Genomic DNA, 21872 nt, shown 5'->3' on the forward strand with positions numbered 1-21872 from the left:
TTTGCACTTGCTTTATAGCTAAGGGTGATTTTGCATTCTTGATTCCTCTTGCCTTTACCTCCTGGGCTGGGATCCCAGGAGGACAACACCACACTTTGTTCTTCGTGTCTGCAAGGCTACTGCGCAAGCGCAGGGCTTCACACAGGCTGGGCAAGCGCTCTACTACCTGAGTCCTCAGCTCCAGAGTTTGTAAGTTTTTGAACTTGATAAAGTCCAGTTCACCTTCTTATTCTGTTGATTGCTTTATCTATAAAGTTTTGGTGTTTAGTTTTGGTGCTTTGGGGTCAGGGTTTTAGCCCAAGCTTGCTTACAACTTGCTATAAACCCAGGCTGACCTCAGAGCTATCAGTCACCCAAGTGCTAGGTTAAGAATCCACCCTCATACAGCACAAGGCGATGAATCGAATCGGGAAGCCAAATGAGAGGTCTCACTACCCACCTGCAGCAGGTAACAATGAGTGCGATGCCCAGGATGAGCAGGAGGCCGCCCCCTGCCGCGGCGATCACCACAGTGATGAGCTGATAGGCTGAAACACAGCAGACAAAGGAATAAACAAACAGTGCCCTGGCCGGAAGTCCCCAGCCTAGCAACCCCACCCCACCAACGCAGAGCTGCTATCCCGCTGCAGGCTCTCTGGCCCAGAGATCTTCAAAGGTTAGAGTTCTGCTTCCTTTGTGTTGAGAGGATTCCCACTTTCAGCCCCAAACTTTCAGCCCCAAATGTCCTTTTCTAGAGCAATCCTGACGACATTCCTAAACCAAAAAAGAGAGGAGGGCAACCATCAAGTTTCCCCAAACTGTTCTGAAAGACTTTACCCTTATTTTCTCTCTCACTTGAATGCATTTTGTCATATGAGAAGTATACATCAGGAAATTTAACTTTTTATCTTAATGGTAATAGTGAAGATAAAGACCCTTGGTTTCCCTCTGGAGGCAGAGGCAGCCTGGTCTACTTTTGAGTTCCAGCCAAGACAGGGCAGCAGTGAGACCCTGCCTCAAAAACCAAACAAAACACTCGGTAAAACAGAACGGAGACAGGTTAAACTCTTCAGTTTCAGAAGAAATGTTACCAATCTGCTAAATCCAGAATCTGGGGTCGCTGTGTAAACCATGGCAGAGACCCAGAAGGCTCCTTATACATTGATTTAATCACCAGAAATTAGTTCTGATAGAAGCACATATCATATATAATAATGCTAACATATCTAATTAGTTGGGCTTTATATTTGTTCATTTGTAGCTAAATTTCTGATATATTAAATTCTCCATTTTTCCCTATGGAAATAAAATTAAAATTGGTTTCTAAGGTTGGAAGATCTAGTATGAAAGGGTGATAACTAGATTTTCTTACTTTTTAAAAAACTATTTATTTTATATTTCATTACCAGTGTTTTATTCAACTGTTTGTCTGTGACATGAGCAAAGAGAGCAGGTGAGGACATTATCAGATCCCCTGGGACAGTTACAGAGGGTGGTGAGCCACCACGTAGGCTCTGGGAGTCGAACCCAGGACCTCTGTAAGAGCAGACTGTGCTCCTAACCACTGAGCCATCGGTCTATCCCAAAATGACCAGACTCTTTGAAGTATTCTAAGATTGAAAATCAAAGCTACGGTGCAGGTCTACAGCTCTCAGACCATCTGGACGGACTCCTAGATCAGAGGCTATGAGCAGAGCAGGTAAACGCGAGCTATGCACCCCTTAGCTATCCTTTTATTTAAATGAGCTGCAGAGGTCAGATTATTATGAAAAAGATTAGCGCTGCAATATAGAGGGAACAAGGCCAGCTTACGGAATTCGCCCCTCTTCTCCTTCGTCTCTGATATATACGTCCAGATACCTCGTGTGTATGTCACCTTTGCTGCTTTATTACTTTTACATAATTATCTTTAATTTCATATGTTGGTGTGCATACACATGTGCACATGTGAGTGGAAAGACAAACCTCTTTGATGCAGCCACTGTTCATTTTTTTTAAAAAAAATATTTATTTTATGCATTTATTTAATATATGTCTATTTTATGCATCACTGACCATGGAGATCAAAAATTTCTTGGAACTGGAATTACAAATGGTTGTGAGCCACCCCTGTGTGTGCTGGGAGCAGAACCTCGGTCTTCTGGGAGAGCAACAAGTGCCCTTAACAACCAAGTCGTCTGTCTCTCCAGTCCCCACCCCCATGCCTTTGTAAGAATTAATTTTTGTTATCATTTGTGTATTTGTGTGTGTGTCTGTGTGTGTGTGTGTACCAGAAGAGGGTGGCAGATGCCACGGAGCTGGAGCTCCAGGGAGTTGTGAACAACCCGACGAGGGTGTTGGGGCCTGAACCCTAGTCCTCTGGAAGAGCACTAGTGTTCCTATCCACACGCCATCTTTCCTGCCCCATCCCTGTTCTTCATCGCTACTGGCTCTGCCCTGAGCTCCTGTCATGTCTTCTCTGGACAGCAAGTCTAATCTTCTCCCCTATTTTAAGAGACTTTGGTGGCTCCAAGTGCTCTATTTATTTATTTATTTACTTTCATTTTTGAAACAAGGTGTCATGTAGCCCAGGTGGGCTTCTAACTGGCTATGTAGCCAAGGATGCCCTTGAACTCCTGCTAGCCTCTACATTCAGAGTGCTGGGATTACAGGCAATCACATCTGGTTTCTCTATGCCCTGCACCCTCTTTTTGGACAGGGTCTCATGTAGCCAAGGCTGGCCCTGAACTTCTGCTTCCTACCTCTCCAACTCTCAAGAGCTGGGATTACAGGCCTATATCACCATGCTTGGCTCCCCTGGTGTTTTAATTTTTTGTTTGTTTTGTTTTTTTTGTGTGTGTGAGAGAGAGTGTGTGTGTGTGTTGTCAGGGAACTCTCTCTGTAGACCAGGCTAGACCTGAACACAGAAGTCCACCTGCCTCTGCCTTCTAAGTGCTGAGATTAAATGTATTACCACTGCCTGTCCATCTCTTTTTCTTCTTAAGTTGAGATAGCCTAGTAGCCTATACTTACTATGTAGCCCAGGCTGGCCTCTAGTTGAAATAATCCTCCTGTTTGAGCCTGGGTTACAGTCATGTGCTACTATGCCCAGCTGCTTCTTCTCTTAAAAACCAAAGTCTACACTGAGTGGTGGTGCATGCCTTTAATCTCAGCACTCAGAGGAAGAAGCAGGTGGATCTCTGTGAAGTCAAGGCCAGCCTGATCTATAGAGCAAGTTTCAGGACAGCCAGGGCAACACAGAAAGACCCTGTCTCAAAAAAAAAAAAAAAAAAAAAAAACCAAAAACAAACAAAGATTAATTTTTATCCTACACTTCAAACTAAATTTTCTCACTTATAGCAAAACAACCAAATATCTACTATAGCAGTGACCTTTGAAATAGTTTTGTCTGAAAAACTGAAAAACAAACAAACAAAAACAACAAAAAACCCCAACAACCCACAAACTGATATACTTTGCAGGAAAATAGATAGAACTTTATAGCATAAGATAAACCAGACTCAGAAATATTGTTTTCTTTCTCTCATATGAGAAACCTAAATTTAATATATATACATATATATGTATATATATGTATGTATTTTACACACACACACACACAAGAATGGCATGAAAGTAGAAGGGAACACAATGAGCAGGGAGGAATAGCTCTGGCTATATAGCCAAGGGTAGCCTGGAACTCAGCATGTAGCCCAGGCTGGCCTTAAACTCGTGATCCTCCTACTTTAGTGTGGGCCACCATACCTGGCTGGATAGCTTTTTACATAAACAAAATAAAATCGTACTCGTTTCCTCATCTTTCCCTTTACACTTTCCCACACACTGCCTTTTCTTCTTCTTCTACTGGCATTCGCTGAGGACCGATATGTTGGTAAAACACAGCAACACTCCATTGTTAAAGGGCCCGTGCTTGGATGTCACAGCAATGTGAACACTTCTAAGCGTGTTGCTATGGCAGCATGAGACTTGCAGTAACATGGATGGAGCTGGAAAATATACTCAGTGATCCTAGTGTGTAATGCTATATGCGGGGACAGGAATGGACAACGTGAAACTTGAACGCATATGCAAATAAAAAATTAAATAAGAGAAATAATAATACAAGGTAACAGGATGAAGAGATGTCATAGCCCCTTTCCCATCTCTACCACGAGCAATGTCTTACAGAATCGTTTTATCTGATCTTGTAGGTGCACGTGGTGACCTCCGCTTTCTGGGGCACAGGGCTTCATGGGGTCTTTCTTCCCCCATGCCAGGTGTCATGTTTGCTTCTGGCCGTGGCGGGGCGCTGTGTTTCAGCCGGCTACAGTCAGGGACGCTATCTCAGTCCTGTGCTTTCTAGTGTGAGGAGCTGCTGCAGGGCAAGCTGGGGTCCACGGGCCTCCTTCCCCATGAACGCCTGTGCTGGCGTTAACAGTTCTGTGCGGGCCAGCGCCTTCCTCCCAGCTTGAGGCTGTGATCTTTGCTTGCATTTTTCACCAAACCAACTTTGGACACCACCTCCCTCCCGAGCTCTTAGCTTTGTTTACAGGGTTATTGGGAAGAAACCCATTGACTGTATACCCCACCCCTTCTCGGAACTGTTTAATCCCTCCATCCGCATCTGGGGGTGTGGTGTGGTGTGGGTGTGGTGTGGGTGTAGTGTGGGTGTGGGGCTCACTTCTGTTGACATTCTGGGCCACAGCTGATGAGGAATGAACACATCGCCCAGACTCAACATGGAAAGCAGAGAGAACTTTGTCTTTCAAAATGACAAAACTACAACACAGACACTCCGGAGCTGTAAGAGACTCAGTTTTCCACCACATGGTCTGGGAAGGGTAGGAAGCCTCTGAACAGACAGCCTCGTGAAGCAAAAGCAGAGAGGTGGAGTCTCATTGGGTGTGCTGTGTAAGCGCTGACCTCAGCTGTCCACTCCAGAGATTCCAGCCATGTCAGTCAGATTCCTGCCAGGTCCCAGGACACATCCTTCCAACAAACTTTGCTTCAGCTTGTCAGCCTTACTTCAGAACATTAATCGATGAACACTCTCTCAACTGCACAACAGCTTCCTAAGAAGCCCGACTGGTTTTCATTTAAAATTCATTCAGCGCTTAACCACATATGGTCAGAGTTTTGCCTCTGAAGCCTTCCCATCCTCTTCCAACTCGACTCAAGGCCTTTTCTTCCTTAGAAGCTTCCCTTTTCTCCAGGATATGTGTGAATTGCAGGGGCTACTCCTTCCACTGTCCAGGGCCTACTCCACGAGGAGAATTTCCCATGTGACTCACTCCCTGCTGGGGTTTCTGTCCCTTCCATCTCACCAGGCTACGGGGATATCAAACAGTCCTCTCCTCCCGCGCCCTGCGCCCTGCTTCCCTCCCGTTCCAATGGGAAAGGACGGACACCGGCTGAGGCCCGTGGACGGGGAGCTAGCATTGACATACAGGTGGTTAGTGATCAACTTTCCTCTCATTTTGTCTCTGGCTTAGCGGACATGCGCACCGAGAGGCATGCATGCTGAGCTATTCCTGCTGACACCCAGCACTCCCTCGCTCCGATCTGAATCTCTCTGTGGCCGCATGCGACGGCAGGGGGAGCAAAGTGAGAAGTTCTTTCTATACCAGGTTTTGGGTGGGTGGAAGACAGTCGCGAATATCCTTAAGTGGGATGTTCGAGTTTGCTGGAAGAGACTGTAAACTGAAAAGACAGCTCTAAAAAGCCGCTGCAACGCCGTCATGAAGGGACTGACTGCATCGTGAGAGCCAGCGCCTTTGAAGCAAAGGGCAGGTGGAATGGGGCCCCGTGAAATGGGATGGACGACAATGTCTGCGGTAGGAAGAAACTAATGAGGAACAACGGTGCGAGGTCTGCAGTCATGAAGTGACAGTAACCATAAATGGGAGAAATGGCTTTGAGGACAAGCCTGGAAAAAGGAGACACAAAAGGTAACCAGAAGGAAATTAAACAGGTGACAGGGCTGGAGAGATGGCTGAGCACGGGACGCTCTTCCAGAGGACCTGGGTCTGATCGCCGGCACCCACACGGCGGTTCACAGCTGTCTGTGACTCCAGTTCCAGAGCATCCACTGCCCTCTTTTAGCCTCTGTGGACAGTCGGTATATACACTGTGCAGATATATACATGTGGACAAAATACTCATTCACATAAAATTAAATCTTAACTTTAAACGTTTTTTGTTTTTTGTTTTTTAAATAGGTTGAAAAATAGTATATCCAGTGAGGTCCGATTATTTAAAAAAAGAGACACGCATTCGCACGGCTGACACGTGTGCTCTTCAAGCTGCAGGATGCACACAACACAGCATATATGCACGTTGCTGAGTTTGATACATTTCCAGATTCTGATTCCTTGGGCCTGGAGTGAGGAGCCTGGAACTCTGCGTAGCAGATGCTGGTCCTCATGCAGACGGTGTGTGGCGTACAGTGGGTGACAGACAGATGGTGTGCAGGCTCCGCTTTCCTTACCTTACACCTTTACTCTAATTGATTTTACATCATTCTATGCTATGGCAAAGTACAATTAATTTGAAAAAGTTATAGGCATGCACTAGTACTTGGAGGGCTGAGGCAGGAGGATTGTGAGTTTGAAGTCATCTTAGGTTACAGAGGAAGTTTTAAGCAAGTATGGATGATAGGTTAGATCCCAATTCAACAAATAAACACACACCTACATACACACATACATATGCACATACATATGTACTCATACATACGTACATACACACATACACAAATATGTATGCACACATACACATATACACACATACACATAAATACACACATATGCACAAATATATACAAAACACACATGTATGAGATGGGAAAAAGTTGAAGCAACTCAAACCAGCAGGTATGGTGATATACACCCATACAGAGGAACCAACACAAAAGTCAAGCAACTAAGAAAGTGTGCAAGCCTAAGAGAACAGCAGAAGGGGAGGGCAGAGGGGGGAGGGGACGGCAGAGGGGGGAGGGGACAGCAGAGGGGGGAGGGGATGGCAGAGGGGGGAGGGGACAGCAGGGGGGGAGGGGATGGCAGAGGGGGGAGGGAACGGCAGAGGGCTAAGAACAGATCTGGTTAGAAAAGAATTCTGGACAAACGGATAAGAAGACACAATTGTTGGACTATGGGGTGTGAACAGAGACAAATACTCCATAAGAAGAAGAGAAAGGGGATAAGCCAGTTGGGGTCCCCAGCCTTGGGTATGGGTGACCTGCATGTCCTTGAAAGCTAAAGCCTTAGGAAAGACATTCTACCCTTCTGAAGAATATTTTCTACAGGAAGCAAGGTGTTGAGTCTGGGCAGAACTAGAGAGCTAGCAAAACACTTTTAAACGGCAGACAAAGGTTATCGGGGTGCCTAGAATATGCTGGAACTGGGCGACAGCCAGGGATACAGAAAGGGGAGATTTTCAAGGTCATGCAGTATCTGGAAGAGGTTGGCTTATTGATCTCACAGGATGAGAGAACAGCATGTGTGGAGAAATCTGTCAGAGACATTTCCTGCCTATGGAAAACGCAGCTTGATAGGCTGGACACGGTAGAGGAGACTTGAAACCCCTGGAGGGAGGAGGGTTGTTGAGTTTGAGGCTAGCTAATGCTCAGGTGCTTCTGTTACCAACGGGGAGAGATTCAGGTGTCCCCCCAACTCGACAACCAATACCCAGGGCTGGGCCCAGACCTCAGATAAGGAGCCCACTAGCAAACGTGTCTCAGCGTGAGGTGTGGAAGCATGTCAGTTAGTGTCCCGCACATTCTGTCACAAGTCTGGGGTCTGCCCTCTGCTGGACATCATGATGGTTACTTGGATAAATGGGGAAGAAAAAGTGGTCTCAGGGACCTGAGAGAAATTCTGGTTATAGACCCCACAAACCATGGGTTGACTTGATTATTGTCTCACCACAAGAGCTTAGAGAATAAATGGATGCAGGGTGTGCATTTCCTAGACAGATAGTAGCAATGGCCGTTCATAGCAAAAAGCAAAAACAACAAACAACAAACAAAAAAATCCAAAACAATAAAACATCAATGGCACACAACCCAGGACGTAAGTGCATGCAATACCACTTTCTAGAAAGATAGCTATTCCCTTGAACACAAAAGCAGAGGCAGAAAGGCAGAGAGGCAGAGGTAGAGGCAGAGGCAGAGAGAGAAACAGAGGCAGAGGCAGGTGAATCTCTAAAAATTCAAGGCTAGCCTGGTCTATATAGTGGGTTCCAGGCTAGCCAGTGCTACAAAGAGAGACTTTTTCTTTAAAAAAAAAATGGGGGGGGGAGAAAGACAGAAAGAATAGAAATGGGGGGGGGGAGAAAGTCTAAACTAAGCTTGATGGTATCCTGAAGACATAAAAAGTGGGGCACACAAGTAGGGAATAGCAACGGGGCAGTGTGGGGTGGGGCAGACAATGCACAACACACAGGAAATAAAATAATGTCCACTTCCAACCTTAGAGCGTGACCATGCCCACGTTTACCCGTATGAGACAAAGCCATCCTAAAACTGTCTTGATTCCTATTATTCATACTAGGCTCTCCCATATCCTATATCACAAAATTTGCTTCATAATTTTGAAGGTAATTTCTATCTCAAAAGCATCTGAAGATAAAAGAATACCCATGCAAGCAAATCTAAACTGCCTCAAACCGCTCCTCAGCATGCTTGGCCGGGCTTGGACGTGCGTGCTCCCCTTCAGGGTGGCTTCCGCGGCTGGTCCTTGTGCCCCGTGGCACGGCACCGGAAGTCTCCGGGCTCTCCAGTACCGGCTCTCCTGCTCCGCGCACTCACACAGCTCCCTCAGCTATGATGGATGGACAGCTCCCTGGCAGTCGCCCACTGCAGCCTCAGTACCTCCCCTGCCCAACAGCTCACTTCCCGGCACCCTGCTAACCCAATGCTGTGTGTCCTGTCCTTTTCCCCTTCCTCAGTTTGGGCACACCCACTTAGAAACTGTTCCCCAAACACCATGAGGTTGCAAAATGGGGTTTTCCCTTTGGAATGTTCTTATTCTCACTTCTTTCTAAACCTCCTTCGGATTGTGTGACTTCCAGGAAACGTTCCGGAGTGTCTCGGAGTGTCCTTTAGGTGTGCGCTCCACTCCATGCCTCCCACCTCACACTTGAGGTGCCCTGCTCACGGCACAGGCAGAGCTGTGCAGGGGTCTTTATTTCTTCCCCTACACTTTGCACTTGGGAAAGCACCACACAAGGCTTATTCTCTGTGTTTGTTTTCCCACACACCTTGCACAGAACTTAAGTGCAGAGTGGAGAGGGGAGGAGCCTGCCAGCAGGCCTGGCCACACCCAGTCACAGTTCTCTCCCTTGGGATACTTACGGTTTCCACAGTTGAGACCACCGAGGCCGAATGGGCAGCTGTAAGTCAAGAGAGAGAAGAGAAGACTCAGTCTCAAATCACAAAATCTGTAACGAGGCAGCGTATGTGGGCAATGTCTCTGCTTAGGATAGTTCTCTATTAGGATGGTCTGTCTTTTCTTTTTTTTCCCTTTCCTTTCTTTTCCTTCCTTCCTTCCTTCCTTCCTTCCTTCCTTCCTTCCTTCCTTCCTTCCTTCCTTCCTTCCTTTCTTTTTTCTTTTTTTTTGGAGTGGAAGGGAGGCATTTTTCAAAACAGGATGCGTGTCTTTGATTGTCCCAGAACTCACTCTGTAGACCTGGCTTGCCTGCAACTCAGAGATCCACCTGCCTCTGCCTTCCGAGTGCTGGGATTAAAGATGTGTGCCAACACTGCCCCACCTGGATAGGGTAGTTTTTTGTTTTTTTAAATAAGCGTACTTCGCTGGGCGGTGGGGCATACGCCTGTAATCCCAGCACTCTGGGAGGCAGAGGCAGGTGGATTTCTGAGTTCGAGGCTAGCCTGGTCTACAGAGTAAGCTCCAAGACAGCCAGGGCTACACAGAGAAACCCTGTCTCGGAAAACCAAATTAAAAAAAAAAAGTGTACTTCATTCTACATAGCTGATTATCAACAGGCTATTTGTTATAGGTTAAACATTCCTGAAGACTTCACATCAGAAATATCCTCAAACCACAAATCTTTTTTTTTGAGGTTTATTTATTTTATGTATATGAGTACACCATCACTGTCTTTAGACACATGCCAGATGAGGGCATCAGCTCCCATTACAGATGGTTGTAAGTCACCATGTGGTTGCTGGGAATTGAACTCAGGACTTCTGGAAGAACAGTCAGTGCCCTTAACCTCTGAGTCATGTCTCTAGCCCTAGATAGTTTTTTGTTTTTTGTTTTGTTTTGTTTTGTTTTTGGTTTTGGTTTTTTAAAAGACACTTGTAACAACTTAATCAGGAAAAGGGACTAGGGAACTTACCTCATACAAGTTTCATTTTCAAGCCTATATCCATCTTCACATGCTGAAAAAGAAAAGGAAAATCCATAAGGCTTAACATGACCAGAAATCACAGTTAGTTAAACATCAGCCACCCAAAAGTCCACAGGAATGTTCTAGAAGCAGAGAATTTTTAAATTATCTATATCTTGACCTGAACACTGTTGTCATGATCAAGAAACTTTTCTTAACCTCATTGTGCCTCAGTTTCCCATCAATAAAAAGAGGATAACGAGAGAACAGTAACATCAGTGGTTTCTTGAAGGGGATAAAATAAGGCACAAAAAATGGCTCCCATGTTCTGGCATCTAGCAATCACTAGGCAGATGTTTCCCTTTGTAATTATTTTTTTAAAAAGACTTATTTATTTATTATATGTGAGTACACTGTAGCTGTCTTCAGACACTCCAGAAGAGGGCGTCAGATCTCATTAAGGATGGTTGTGAGCCACCATATGGTTGCTGGGATTTGAACTCAGGACCTTCAGAAGAACAGTCAATGCTCTTAACCTCTGAGCCGTATCTCCAGCCTCCTTTGTAATTATTGTTAAGCAATTCTTTTAAAATGTTCTCTAGAGATGAAGACCATTGCCTGTGGAGTAGCCTTCCATTATAACACAGGCACATCTTTACCCGCTTGGACACCCTCGTTGTGACCTGGCCCTCTTAGCCCTCTTCCCTGAGGAGGTAGACTCACTATGGGTGGTGCTCTCTGGAAACTCAGTCCCGGTCAATGCCCAGGTTTTTACAAGTGAATGCTTGCCCTGTTATCTGTTCCAGGGATTCTAGACAGATCTAGGTGTGCCCTAATTTTCTTGCTAAGAACATAGCTGTTTTACTGGATAGGGTAAAGTCTGTCTCTGCTCCTGGATCAGCAGTTCTCCGGCTTGTCTGATCATAGGACACTTTCGATATTACAATAACTCAACCAAGCAGCATGAATGCTAACCCATGCACCAGTGAAAGCAGACAATGGAAGATGGCCCCAGTATACAAATTCCTTGTAGCAGGAATGATACAAATTTGATTCATGATTCATGTCTCATACACATCATGTAAGAGATCAGACCAAAAGGGAAAAGGAAAAAAGGGCACAGAATATAGAGCTGCCCCTAGGGAGCAGGTGATAGAGACACAGTGGGGGAGAACCCAGAGACACAAGGGAAGCATGTGCTGAGGACAGGATTGAAGGTAGACACCCTGCGGGCAGGAGCGACAGGAGGTCTCTCTAGACTTCCTGTGTTCTGCCATGAATTTGTGCATAATTGTATTATTTGTGTAGATGTATTTACTATTTTCTTCATTTAAGTTTTTAATGCTAGAAGCTGAGTATTTCTAGCATCTACTCCAGTGTTGCACACCATCTGCAACAAGATGTTGCAACAAGAGTTCTGTGGAATCCATTTTGAAAAACACCATTCCAAATAACCTGGAATTGATCTCCTAGCAGATCTTAAAGCGCTGTGGATACACAATGGGCTCTGCAGGCTCACCTTTCCCAAGCACCTATGTAGCTTTGGCTATCTTGGAACTCACTCTGTAGACCAGGCTGGCCTCAAACTCACACAGATACATCTACCTCTGCCTCCCAGGTACTGGGCTTAAAGGCGTGTGCCAGCACCATGCAGCTATAAGCTTCCATTGTTTTGTTTTGGTTTGGTTTTTCAAGACAGGGTTTCTCAGTGTAGCCCTGGCTGCCCTGAATTCTGTAGATCAGGCTGAAGACTATTTATTTTAAGCAGCAGCCACAAGAAATCCCTGTGGCAATTATTTGGGGATGCCATGGACCACGCTGCTACAATACCATAGTAACTTCTTGGCGAGCATGCCTAGAGAAACTTCTCGTGGGCCTCAATGCCTAAAACGACGGGGAGTCCCCTGGCCCACACTACTGTGCTTTCCAGACTTCATGGGCTCTGACTCCTTTCAAAGTCATGATCTTTCTGTTAGTCTCTGCTCGTAGACCTTGCACGTAAATGCACGCCCTTCCTGGGAAATACACTATTTACCTTTCTGCGTGTTCTTTGTCCTCCCATTCTCAACAAAGTAGCCAGTTTTCTCGTAATCTGACTTACCTCTTAAATATGAATGTTTACTGGCTTGGAACTCATAATTCTCCTGCTTCAGCACTTCAAGGCTGAGGACCCAGGTACATATGTGACAGCATGTCTATCCCCCACCACCCCTTCTTTTTTTCCCACACCACACCTCACCAGCCAAATCTTATATTATTATTATCATTTTTTAAACAATAATGTATCAGAGTATGGTGCTACATGCTTTTAAACCCCAGCTGTCTAGAGGCAGAGGCAGACAGATTTTTTGTGAGTTTGAGGGCAGCCTGGTCTGTATATTGAGTTCCAGGCCAGCCAGAGCTACACAGTGAGTAAGACCCTATCTCGAAAAGAAAATCACTCTATTGTAATGAAATTACAAACACAAACATCACTCATTTCAGCTACCCGCTGAAATGCACACCTGATCTCATCCAAATTCTATACATTTCTGTAAACTTCAACACAGTTAGAACTTCGAGGCTGAAGCTGTAGCGCCTCACTTAGGGATTGATACTTTAACTATCAGTTATACCTTTCATGTATTTTCCACCACTAAAAAGAAAAGTTCAACACAGTTGAAACTAGAAAAATAATGAACTTTCTGTTCCCTTTCATGGCCAGTGTCCTTTTTGCCTTTATTGCAGCCCTCCTCCTTACTTGCCAACTATCCTTACTTGGTCTCCTTTCTAAATATTTTACTGCACCCACACAGACACCGTGCATACGTATACATTACAGGCCAGGATCTACATATAAGGGAGAAGAGCTTGTGGTTTCGTTTGGCTTGGTTTCTTTCTTAATTTGGGTGGCCTTGCTTAACACTATACCTTCTAATCCCACCTATTTCCTGCAAATGTCCTAACGCCATTTTCTTTACAGATGAGTAGTATTCCGTTTCATTTTGTGTATGTGCCATTATCCATTTACCTGTTGATGGACACCTAGGTTAGTTTCGTTTCCTTGCTATCGTGGATGAAGACACAATAAAAATGGGCGTGTGAACATCTGTGTGCGAGGGCAACAGCTTCTCCACATAGATACCAGGAGTGAAAACAGCTGACTCGTGTAGTCCTTCCTATTTTTAATCTTTTGAGGAACTTCTAGACTGATTTCCATATGATGTATTGACGTGCACACACACGCCCCGCCCCAGCAGCACCCCCACGGACTCCTTTCCCACATCCTCTGACATTTGCTGTCAGTTGTGTGGATGGCAGCCATTTTGACTGGGGTGAAGCGCTATCATCAAAGTAGTCTTAACTTGCATTTCCCGGATCACTAGGGGTGTTGAACACTTTTTAAAAACGTTACTCTGCCATCTGTGCTGCTTGTTCGTGTCATTCTCTCTGCCCAGTCAGAACCTTTTCAAGTTCATGATTGTTTATTATATTTTTACTTGTGTGTGTGTGTGTGTGTGTGTGTGTGTGTGTGCGCAGGTGTGTGCATGTCATGGGAGCATGTGGAAGTCAGAGGTTAACCCTCAGAAGACAGTTCTTTCTGCCACCTTATGGGATGTGGGAATGAACTGAGGTCACCAGGCCCACGTCCCTACCCACCAAGCCATCCTGCTGGCCCCCTTTTAATATTTAAAAGACTTGTTTCTTTACTTGAATTTTCTTTCTTTCTTTTTTTCTTCCTTCCTTTTTTCCTTCTCTCTCTGTTTTTGTTTGTTTATTCTATTCTATCTTTAAATTTTTTTAGATAGAGTTTTTCTTCATAGCCCTGGCTATCCTGGAACTCACTCTGTAAACCAGGCTGTCCTCATACTGGTTTGTCAAAAACTCACAGAGATCTGCCTGCCTCTGCCTGCTGAGTGCTGGGATAAAGGCGTGTGTCACCACCACCCGGCTCACAATATGAATTTTCAATAGGTGTTTCAAATCCTTTATTCAACAAGATAGAGTGCCATCATGTCCTATTCTGAGAAAAGAGGAGGCTGGATTCCCTGATCTTTGACGCCCTGAGTTCTCTGCCTTAAGAAGGCAGAGCCCCCTCTATGGAACAACAGAGAGGCTGAGGAGAAAGCTGCCTGCCCTCTCTCAGGTTCCCCTCCTACTGTGGCCCTCTGAGACACACTCCAGTGGGACTGTGGGATGAGGGAAGGCATTGAGGGATGACTTCTGGCTCGGAATACAGGCGTGTTCCCCCGGGGACCGCTCACCTCTCCACCCATCTTAGCACTGAGGTAGGCTGATGTCACCAATCCATTCTGTTCTCAACACTTGTTCCTGAAAACATTTTTACATCCGTCTACCTACCTAACCTCACATGCCTAGTGGGAAGCTCCCCACTCCTGGCTGTCACCCAGCCATGCACAAGGTCCATCTGCTGTCCCTTCTGTGTGCCCCAGCTGACGGCTTGGGCTGTTTTCACTTGACATCAAAAGAATCTTGACACTCCCCCCCCCCCCATTGGTGTAATGACATTTTTCTAATCAGAAGGACACAAGCTGGTGAGGTGGCCCAGTGGATAAAAGCATTTGCCTCCAAGTCTGATGACCTGAGTTCAATGTTCAGGAAGGACCAACATGGTAGAAGTAGAAGCAACTCTATCCTCCAGTCACATGTATGTATATACGCAAACAACCGAATATATATATATATATATATATATATATATATATATATATATATATATATATATAGGCTTTTAAAGCCAGGGTTTCTCTATGTAGTCCTCCCTGGCTGTCCTAGAACTCTCTCTGAAGACCAGACTGGTCTCGAACTCACAGATAATCCAACTGCCTTTGCCTTCCGAGTGTTGGGATTAAAGGCACATGCCACCACTGCCTGGCTTGAGTGCTTTTTCCTTCCTCCTAAACTATATTTTTTAAGGGTGTACCATCACTTATCAAAGATTGAGTGCCTGGTGCTCTTGGGACTCTCAGGGAAAACCTTGCTGGTAAAGGCTCTTCTAGGTCCTCATCACAAAGGGACTCTGACCCGGAGGGAGCACAAGAGACAGAACAAATATGGCAAGGATTTGCATATATGACAGGACTGAGCTTTGCCTCCTGCAAAACCAAGCTTCAAGAACGCAGCGGAGTTTAGTAATTCCTTTGCAGGACACTGAAGGTCTCACTGATGCTGATACTGATGCCACTTCATTAGCCACTTGAGTCCTTCCTACATACAATGTTGGGTCTTAAGGCACTTGCCACCTGAAAAGATGAAGACTGCTAGAATCTGGGTTGCAGAGAAGGTTCAGTGATTGAGAACACTCGCTGCTATGCCAGGAAACAGGAGTTCCCTCCCAATGACCTGTAACTCCCACTTTGGAGTATATAGTGCCCTCTTCTGGACTTCTGAGGTACTTGTACACACATGTAACACTTAGATCCACAAACATATAAAATTAAAATAAAAATTTGCCACGTGTGATGGATGGTGCATGCCTTTAATCTCAGCGCTAAGAGGGCAGAGGCAGGCAGATCTCTATTTAAGGCCAACCAGGACTATATAATGAGATCCTATTTTAAAAAACAAAACAACCTTCACGGCTATCCCCACAAAACAAAACAAAACTTTAAAAATGCTAATCCCAACCTGGTCAGAGGGTACAACTTGATTGCTAGAATTGATGCTTGTGTGGTGGGAGAAATACAGGAAGGGCACATTTTAACTTTCAATATGTCTGTGCTCTAGTACAAATGGCCAGAAGATGTCACTGCTGATGCATCAGACAGAGCTAGAATCCACAAACCTCCTGGATCCAATCATCAGAGCACTGCTGGCCATGGCCGCCACTGAGAAAGCACCTCACAGGCCTCAGCAACAAGCCCCGAGCTGGTTGGGGTCTCCCTATGCTGCTGCTTGGTTGTTGCCTGGTATGCATAAGGTTGGTGGTACCTGTGTCACTTAAAGCGCACATCCTGAAAATGGTAACCTGGAAAAGAGTGGGCGACATACGCCTGCAATCTTTTGGGAAGTTGAGACAGGAGGATCATGCGCTTGGGGTTAGCGGGGCTACATACTGGATTCTAGGCGAGCTTGGGTTAGAAGGTGCAATCATTTCTCACATATCCCCCCAAGTCATCTCAAATTCGGCCAAATCTGTGTAAACAGAGGAGTGAAATGTGTATTTTTTTCTTCTAAATTTCTGCAATTCAAGATACAGATTGCCAAGTTTTTATATGGTATTTACATATTCACTATATGTGTATTCATATATACACAGATGCCTCTTACTATCTCCTACAAGACAGCTCTATACTGTTTTTGCCATACTTTCTAAGTCACATATAAAATCAAAGGAAAATGTCCTTCTTATAGAGCAGTAGTTCTCGACCTGTGGTCAAATAACCCTTCCATAGGGGTCACGACCCAAGACCATCAGAAAACAGACATTTACATTACAAATTCATAACAGTAGAAAAATTACAGTTATGAAGTAGCAACAAAAATAATTTTATGGTCACCACATTGGGGGTCACCACAGAATGAGGAACTGTATTACAGGGTCACAGCATCAGGAAGGTTGAGGACCCCTGTCCTAGAGGCGTAGCCAAGGTAACCTCTGTCTGCTCTTATCACTAACACTTGCCTGTAAGAGATGGTTAGGACATTACTGACTTGGAAGTAGAAAGAAGTGATCCAAAGCAGCCAGGAGCAAAGGTGCAGGCTAGCCCATCTTTGAAGGACTATTTCTAAGGCCAGCTCCTCCACCCGCCCACAGTCCATATATCCCCAGATATATTTTTATATTCTTTTGATGAAATGAGTCCTCGGAGGGGAAGTCCTGACTGAAGTGGCATGTCACAGTCCTCCATACCCACCTGTGTCACAGACACCATGGCGCACAGCACAAGATCACAATCACAGGCACCATGGCACATAGCACAACACATAGACCTCAGTGCTGTCATTTTCCCATCTGCAGCTGAGCTCCAGCCCTCGTTTGTAAGACGGGCAGGAAAGCAGGTAAGGAGTTAGGGACATTTATTTCTTTTGAGGCAAAGCGACAGTCTGGTGTGGCAATGGGATGCTGGGGACCAATCATGCCAGGCTGGAAGCCCAATTCTGAAAGCTCTTCCAAACTTATTGCAGGTCCCGTGTGGAGAGCTGACAACGCCCACCTCTAAAGAATTTTCTATCTAAACATAACACTGTCAGCAGGTCTAAGGTGTAGGATGAAAGTGCTGCCCCCAGACATATTTTTATATTGTTTTGATGAAATGAGTCCTCGGAGGGGAAATCCTGACTGAACTTTGCCCTGTGTGGACTTCTCACCTGGATCTCAGTACGTCTGTCACCAGCAAGGTGTTGACTGACCAGGGAATCTGTGTCTTTCACATTATACCTGGAGACCGTATTATGTGGGAAAAGTAGCCTCTGTAATGCCACCCTTCCTGACCGTCACAGGCTGCAGCAGTCTCTGAAGCCAGGGGACACAGCACTCTGGATCTGAACAAAACTGATTTTAGGGCAAACTTTTTGGACTATACTGATTGAGTTGGTGTTCTCTGTCTCAAATAAAGTGAACCTTGGCTTCTTCTAAAAGGCCGGCAGAATTAGATTTCTATTCTCCAACATACCAAGCAATCTTTAAAATGCTAGCCCATCAAATTATCAACAAGCTAGATAAACACAAAAGCACGTCCTCATGGGTTACAGAGCCCAGCTTGAGTCACAGCGTTCTGTCCTTCTCGGGACATCTAATGAAGGGTCACCACACTCATTTCAAAGAAGAGGAGACTGAGGTTTGGAGAAATGAAGTGCTTGCTCAAGAGGACCTCTGATTAGTGAGGCAGAATGTAGCTCTGAGCCAGGTGTCCCGGACATCGGTGAGTACATGCACTACTGAGCCACAGTGTCCCCTGAAAGACCCAGGCCCAGCTCGGTACCCGTATTTCTACCTTTAGTGATAAGCAGGGAACAGACAACGCTTTGGGAAGAGAATTAATTTTTCTAACTTCCTCTAATTGCAAGAGAGGGGATAGCTTCCATTTTCTTTCCTTTAAAATGCTATTGGCAGGCTGGGCAGCACCAATATTGGTGGCGCATGCCTGTAATCCCAGCACTTGGGAGGCAGAGGCAGGCGGATTTCTGAGTTCGAGGCCAGCCTGGTCTACAGAGTGAGTTCCAGGACAGCCAGGGCTATACAGAGAAACCCTGTCTTGAAAAACAAAAAACAAAAAACAAAAAACAAAACAAAACAAAACAAAACAAAAAGCTATTGGCTGGACCACCATGCACCAGGAGATACTTGCAAGGAAACACTGCATTCATTACTGCTGTAGGCCAAATAGCAAGAGCCAGTTACCCCCAGCTTAGAAGCATCACATTCTGAGCAGAGACCACCAGCGCAGCGTGCACTGCGCCTGCCCGGCATGTGCTGCGCCTGCCCAGAGCAAAGACCACTTGCACGGCATGCACCACGCAACTGCCGGGGACTGGTCGCTACCTCGGCAAGAGTGATCCATCTTGTTGAACTGAAAGTAGCCAGACTTGCACTGACACAGCGCGACGCCATCCAGGTCGGTGCAGATGGAGGTCTCTTTGTCACATTCCGGACTCTTCCGCTTACACAAGCTGCCGGCTGGAATGAGAAAAAGAAGGCAGTGAGACCAAACCAAGCCTCTTCTCCACACCTCATGACGCACAAACTTCCTGTTTCAATGGGCTCAGGAGAGTTTCCCAGAGTCTCCTTGGAGCCATGGTCCTCTCAGAGGCCACACACAGTCTCTGCCTCTTGTTCCCTGGTCACCGCCAGTAAATAAATATTCACAAGCATTCCCTATGGAGAGACCAAACTGAGGAAGGAAAGGGCGCTGCCCAACCTACAAATGCAGCCTCAGTGTGGTGCATTCTGTACCTTCACGTTAAAGGGCTGGGTGTAAGGGAGGTGGGGGAATTGGAACAAACCCAGAAAATGTGACCGTGTTCTTAGGGAGTTGAGAGATTGGACCCAAACCAACCAATGCAGTCAGACCAGTCTCAAGTGGATCCAGGCTCTGTGTGTCCTAGGGGCCCAGGACGGCCCCCTGTGGTGAGGCAGCTTGCTTTGCCCTCAGTGTGTTGCCTTTAGGGGGTTTATTACAGAATGAGGTTTGAATGGTAATCTAATTCCCCAGGGTTGGGAGGAAGCTATCTGTCTGTCTTTCTGTCTATCTTCCCACTACAGTGTGAGGAAGGTTTATTCAGCACTGGATCTGCAGCACAGAGACCAGTAGGTGAGCATGTGCTGGGGTGGGGGTGGGGGTCCTACTGGCCATATCATCTCCAGGAGCAAGAGAGGCAGACCAGGAAGGAGCCCAGCTTTAAGGTTGGTTTCTTGTGCATTGGGGGGGGGGGTGTTTAATTCACCTCAAGGCTTATAAAGAATCAGTTAATTAGTATCAGAAAGTATTCACTGCTGGGCACATAGTCCTCTGTGAGGTTTTATATAGCAAAGATAACGAAGGGGTACATTGTACCATCCAGGACAGGCAAAGATGCACATGTCAGTGAGTGCACAGAGAGAACAGAACTATAAAACCAACTTGCCAGTGGTTAATAACACATGTACAAGGTAAAGTGAGGCAGATGTGTGCTTCTGCTGTGGGGTCAATAGTTGTAGGTATCGTCAAAGAAAAGGTCCCAAGCTCTTCAGAAGGTTCCTGTTAATTATGCAAAATTAACCCTTGGCTGGGCAAGTTGTGGTGCTGACACCAGGACTTGATGGGTCCCCCTGTTAATTATGCAAAATTAACCCTTGGCTGGGCAAGTTGTGGTGCTGACACCAGGACTTGATGGGTCCCCGCGTGGAATTCCCAGCATCCATCCCTTTTCAGAGTCCTGAGAACCAAGACTGTCTGCTGGCAGCCAGGGGAGTTGGGGCACAGCTTCGGTTCCCAGTGCTGAATTTCCTGTCTTTATCAGTGGAAGCTGACGTGTTAAATCTGGGCTCCTTTGTTTATTGTAAAAAAAAAAAAAGGTTTGTATTTAAGGGGAAATGTTTAAACAGAAAAATCTCACCAGGCAAACTTTGCAAAGCTGGCACCAGGGAGGAACTCATATCTGACTTCTTTGAAGGCTTTGCCAGTCAGTGAGACTTAGCAGAGAGAAACAACTCCAAGTATGTAGAGTGTCCCAGCATCCTAGGCTGGGAGATGCCGACTCTGAGCAGGTATTTTTTGGAAGTTAATGTTAAGTTTTCCTTCCATCCTGTCCACTGATACAGGCTGCTAGCAAATATTCATTGCCCTGACAAAGCAGCCAGCTCCTGCCCACCACCAGGTTTCTGTCTGAACAGCCTCCTCCAATGAGGAGCACTTTTTCTCTCAAAGAACGTGTCTCGTAAAGCCATCCAACAGGACCATGCAGATTCTCAACTTAAATCGATCCTTAGTGATGCGAGTCTTCTGCATTCACAATTCCCATGGTCTTTCCTGGGCATAACATCCGTCCAAATAGACAATGGGCACTCAGGGAGCCAAGGCTGAGGCTGTGAAGGGGGATTTCCAAAGTCTCTAAATCCCAGGAGACCACAAGGACTGAAGGGCTTTGAAAGGAAGGAGGTGGACATTCAAGAAAGCCCTTAAGACAGTGTCCAGAGCAGGCTAGTGCTTCCCAGATGCTGGAAACCCAGAGGTACACTGTGTAGCACCTGCTGGTCTAGCCTCCTTTCTAGCTCCAGAAAAATTACCGAGAGACAGAACCAGATCCCTTGGCAAAATCTAGAGATGGTCTGGAGGGAAAACAGATGTGAGTCCAAATTTGGCTACTACGCATGTCTGTCTTCATGCTCAAGGGACTGGAAGGGAACACAGTGAGGGTGGCCTCCTCATGGGGACAAGAGTCTTCCTATAAGCCACATGGCATCAGTCCAAGCATGGCGGCTGCTGAGCAGGCACTCCTGCTAGGGCGGACGCTTGCAAATCCATACAATCTTGCCAACTTGATCTGCAAAGCTCAGGCGCACAAGCTGGCAACAGAAAAGTACCTCGGTCCAGTGCTGACCACGCCAAACGCAGTCTAGAAACGGTTAGCAAACTGAAGGGCACCTACATCACTGAGAGGAAAATGGTACCCTGAAGCCCCTGGCAAGAGAAACAAACCCATATGACCAGAGAGCCTCAAAGTCTCCAGCACCCTAGGACAGGGCATGAACTTTGAAACAAGACACTCCAACTCTGTCCATTTCACCCGAGTTACTAAGTAGCCAGCACCCCAGGACCTATGTCACGGTGAAAGGGTAAGTACCAGTCCCCAAGCACTGCAGTGCAATTGTTCATGAGCGGAAAGCTCTGGGCCAGCAGTTACAACATCCTGACCCACTGGGAATGGCCTAGGCTAACCAGCGGATATGGCACCAAAAACCTGATACCTTCAATTTATGTCTAACATCTGGATGCCAGATGGGGAGGCTTAGCCTGAGCTCTCCTTCCTCTGCCAGTCCTCATCCACTGGCACAATGAACACCAAGAGGGTCCAAGCCTGCTGTGCCTAGGGGTGCTTCTCATTCTAGCGAGTTTTCCTCTCCCAGCTATAAAACTATCCCT

General features: G+C 46.1%; 1 protein-coding gene across 3 annotated transcripts in view; it reads right to left on the reverse strand.

Annotated features, from left to right (window-relative positions):
* Nucleotides 1-21872, reverse strand: part of Heg1 (heart development protein with EGF like domains 1) — an 83022-nt gene that overhangs the window by 9915 nt on the left and 51235 nt on the right. For all 3 annotated transcript variants that reach the window (XM_052157997.1, XM_052157996.1, XM_052157995.1), the window contains 4 exons: nt 18794-18928; nt 10318-10360; nt 9311-9348; nt 440-527 (listed from right to left, as the gene is read on the reverse strand). In XM_052157997.1, coding sequence (XP_052013957.1) covers nt 440-527; nt 9311-9348; nt 10318-10360; nt 18794-18928 — 304 coding nt within the window. The remainder of the gene's footprint in view (nt 1-439; nt 528-9310; nt 9349-10317; nt 10361-18793; nt 18929-21872) is intronic.

This window comes from Apodemus sylvaticus, chromosome 15, assembly GCF_947179515.1.
Source record: "Apodemus sylvaticus chromosome 15, mApoSyl1.1, whole genome shotgun sequence".
NCBI lineage: Eukaryota > Metazoa > Chordata > Mammalia > Rodentia > Muridae > Apodemus > Apodemus sylvaticus.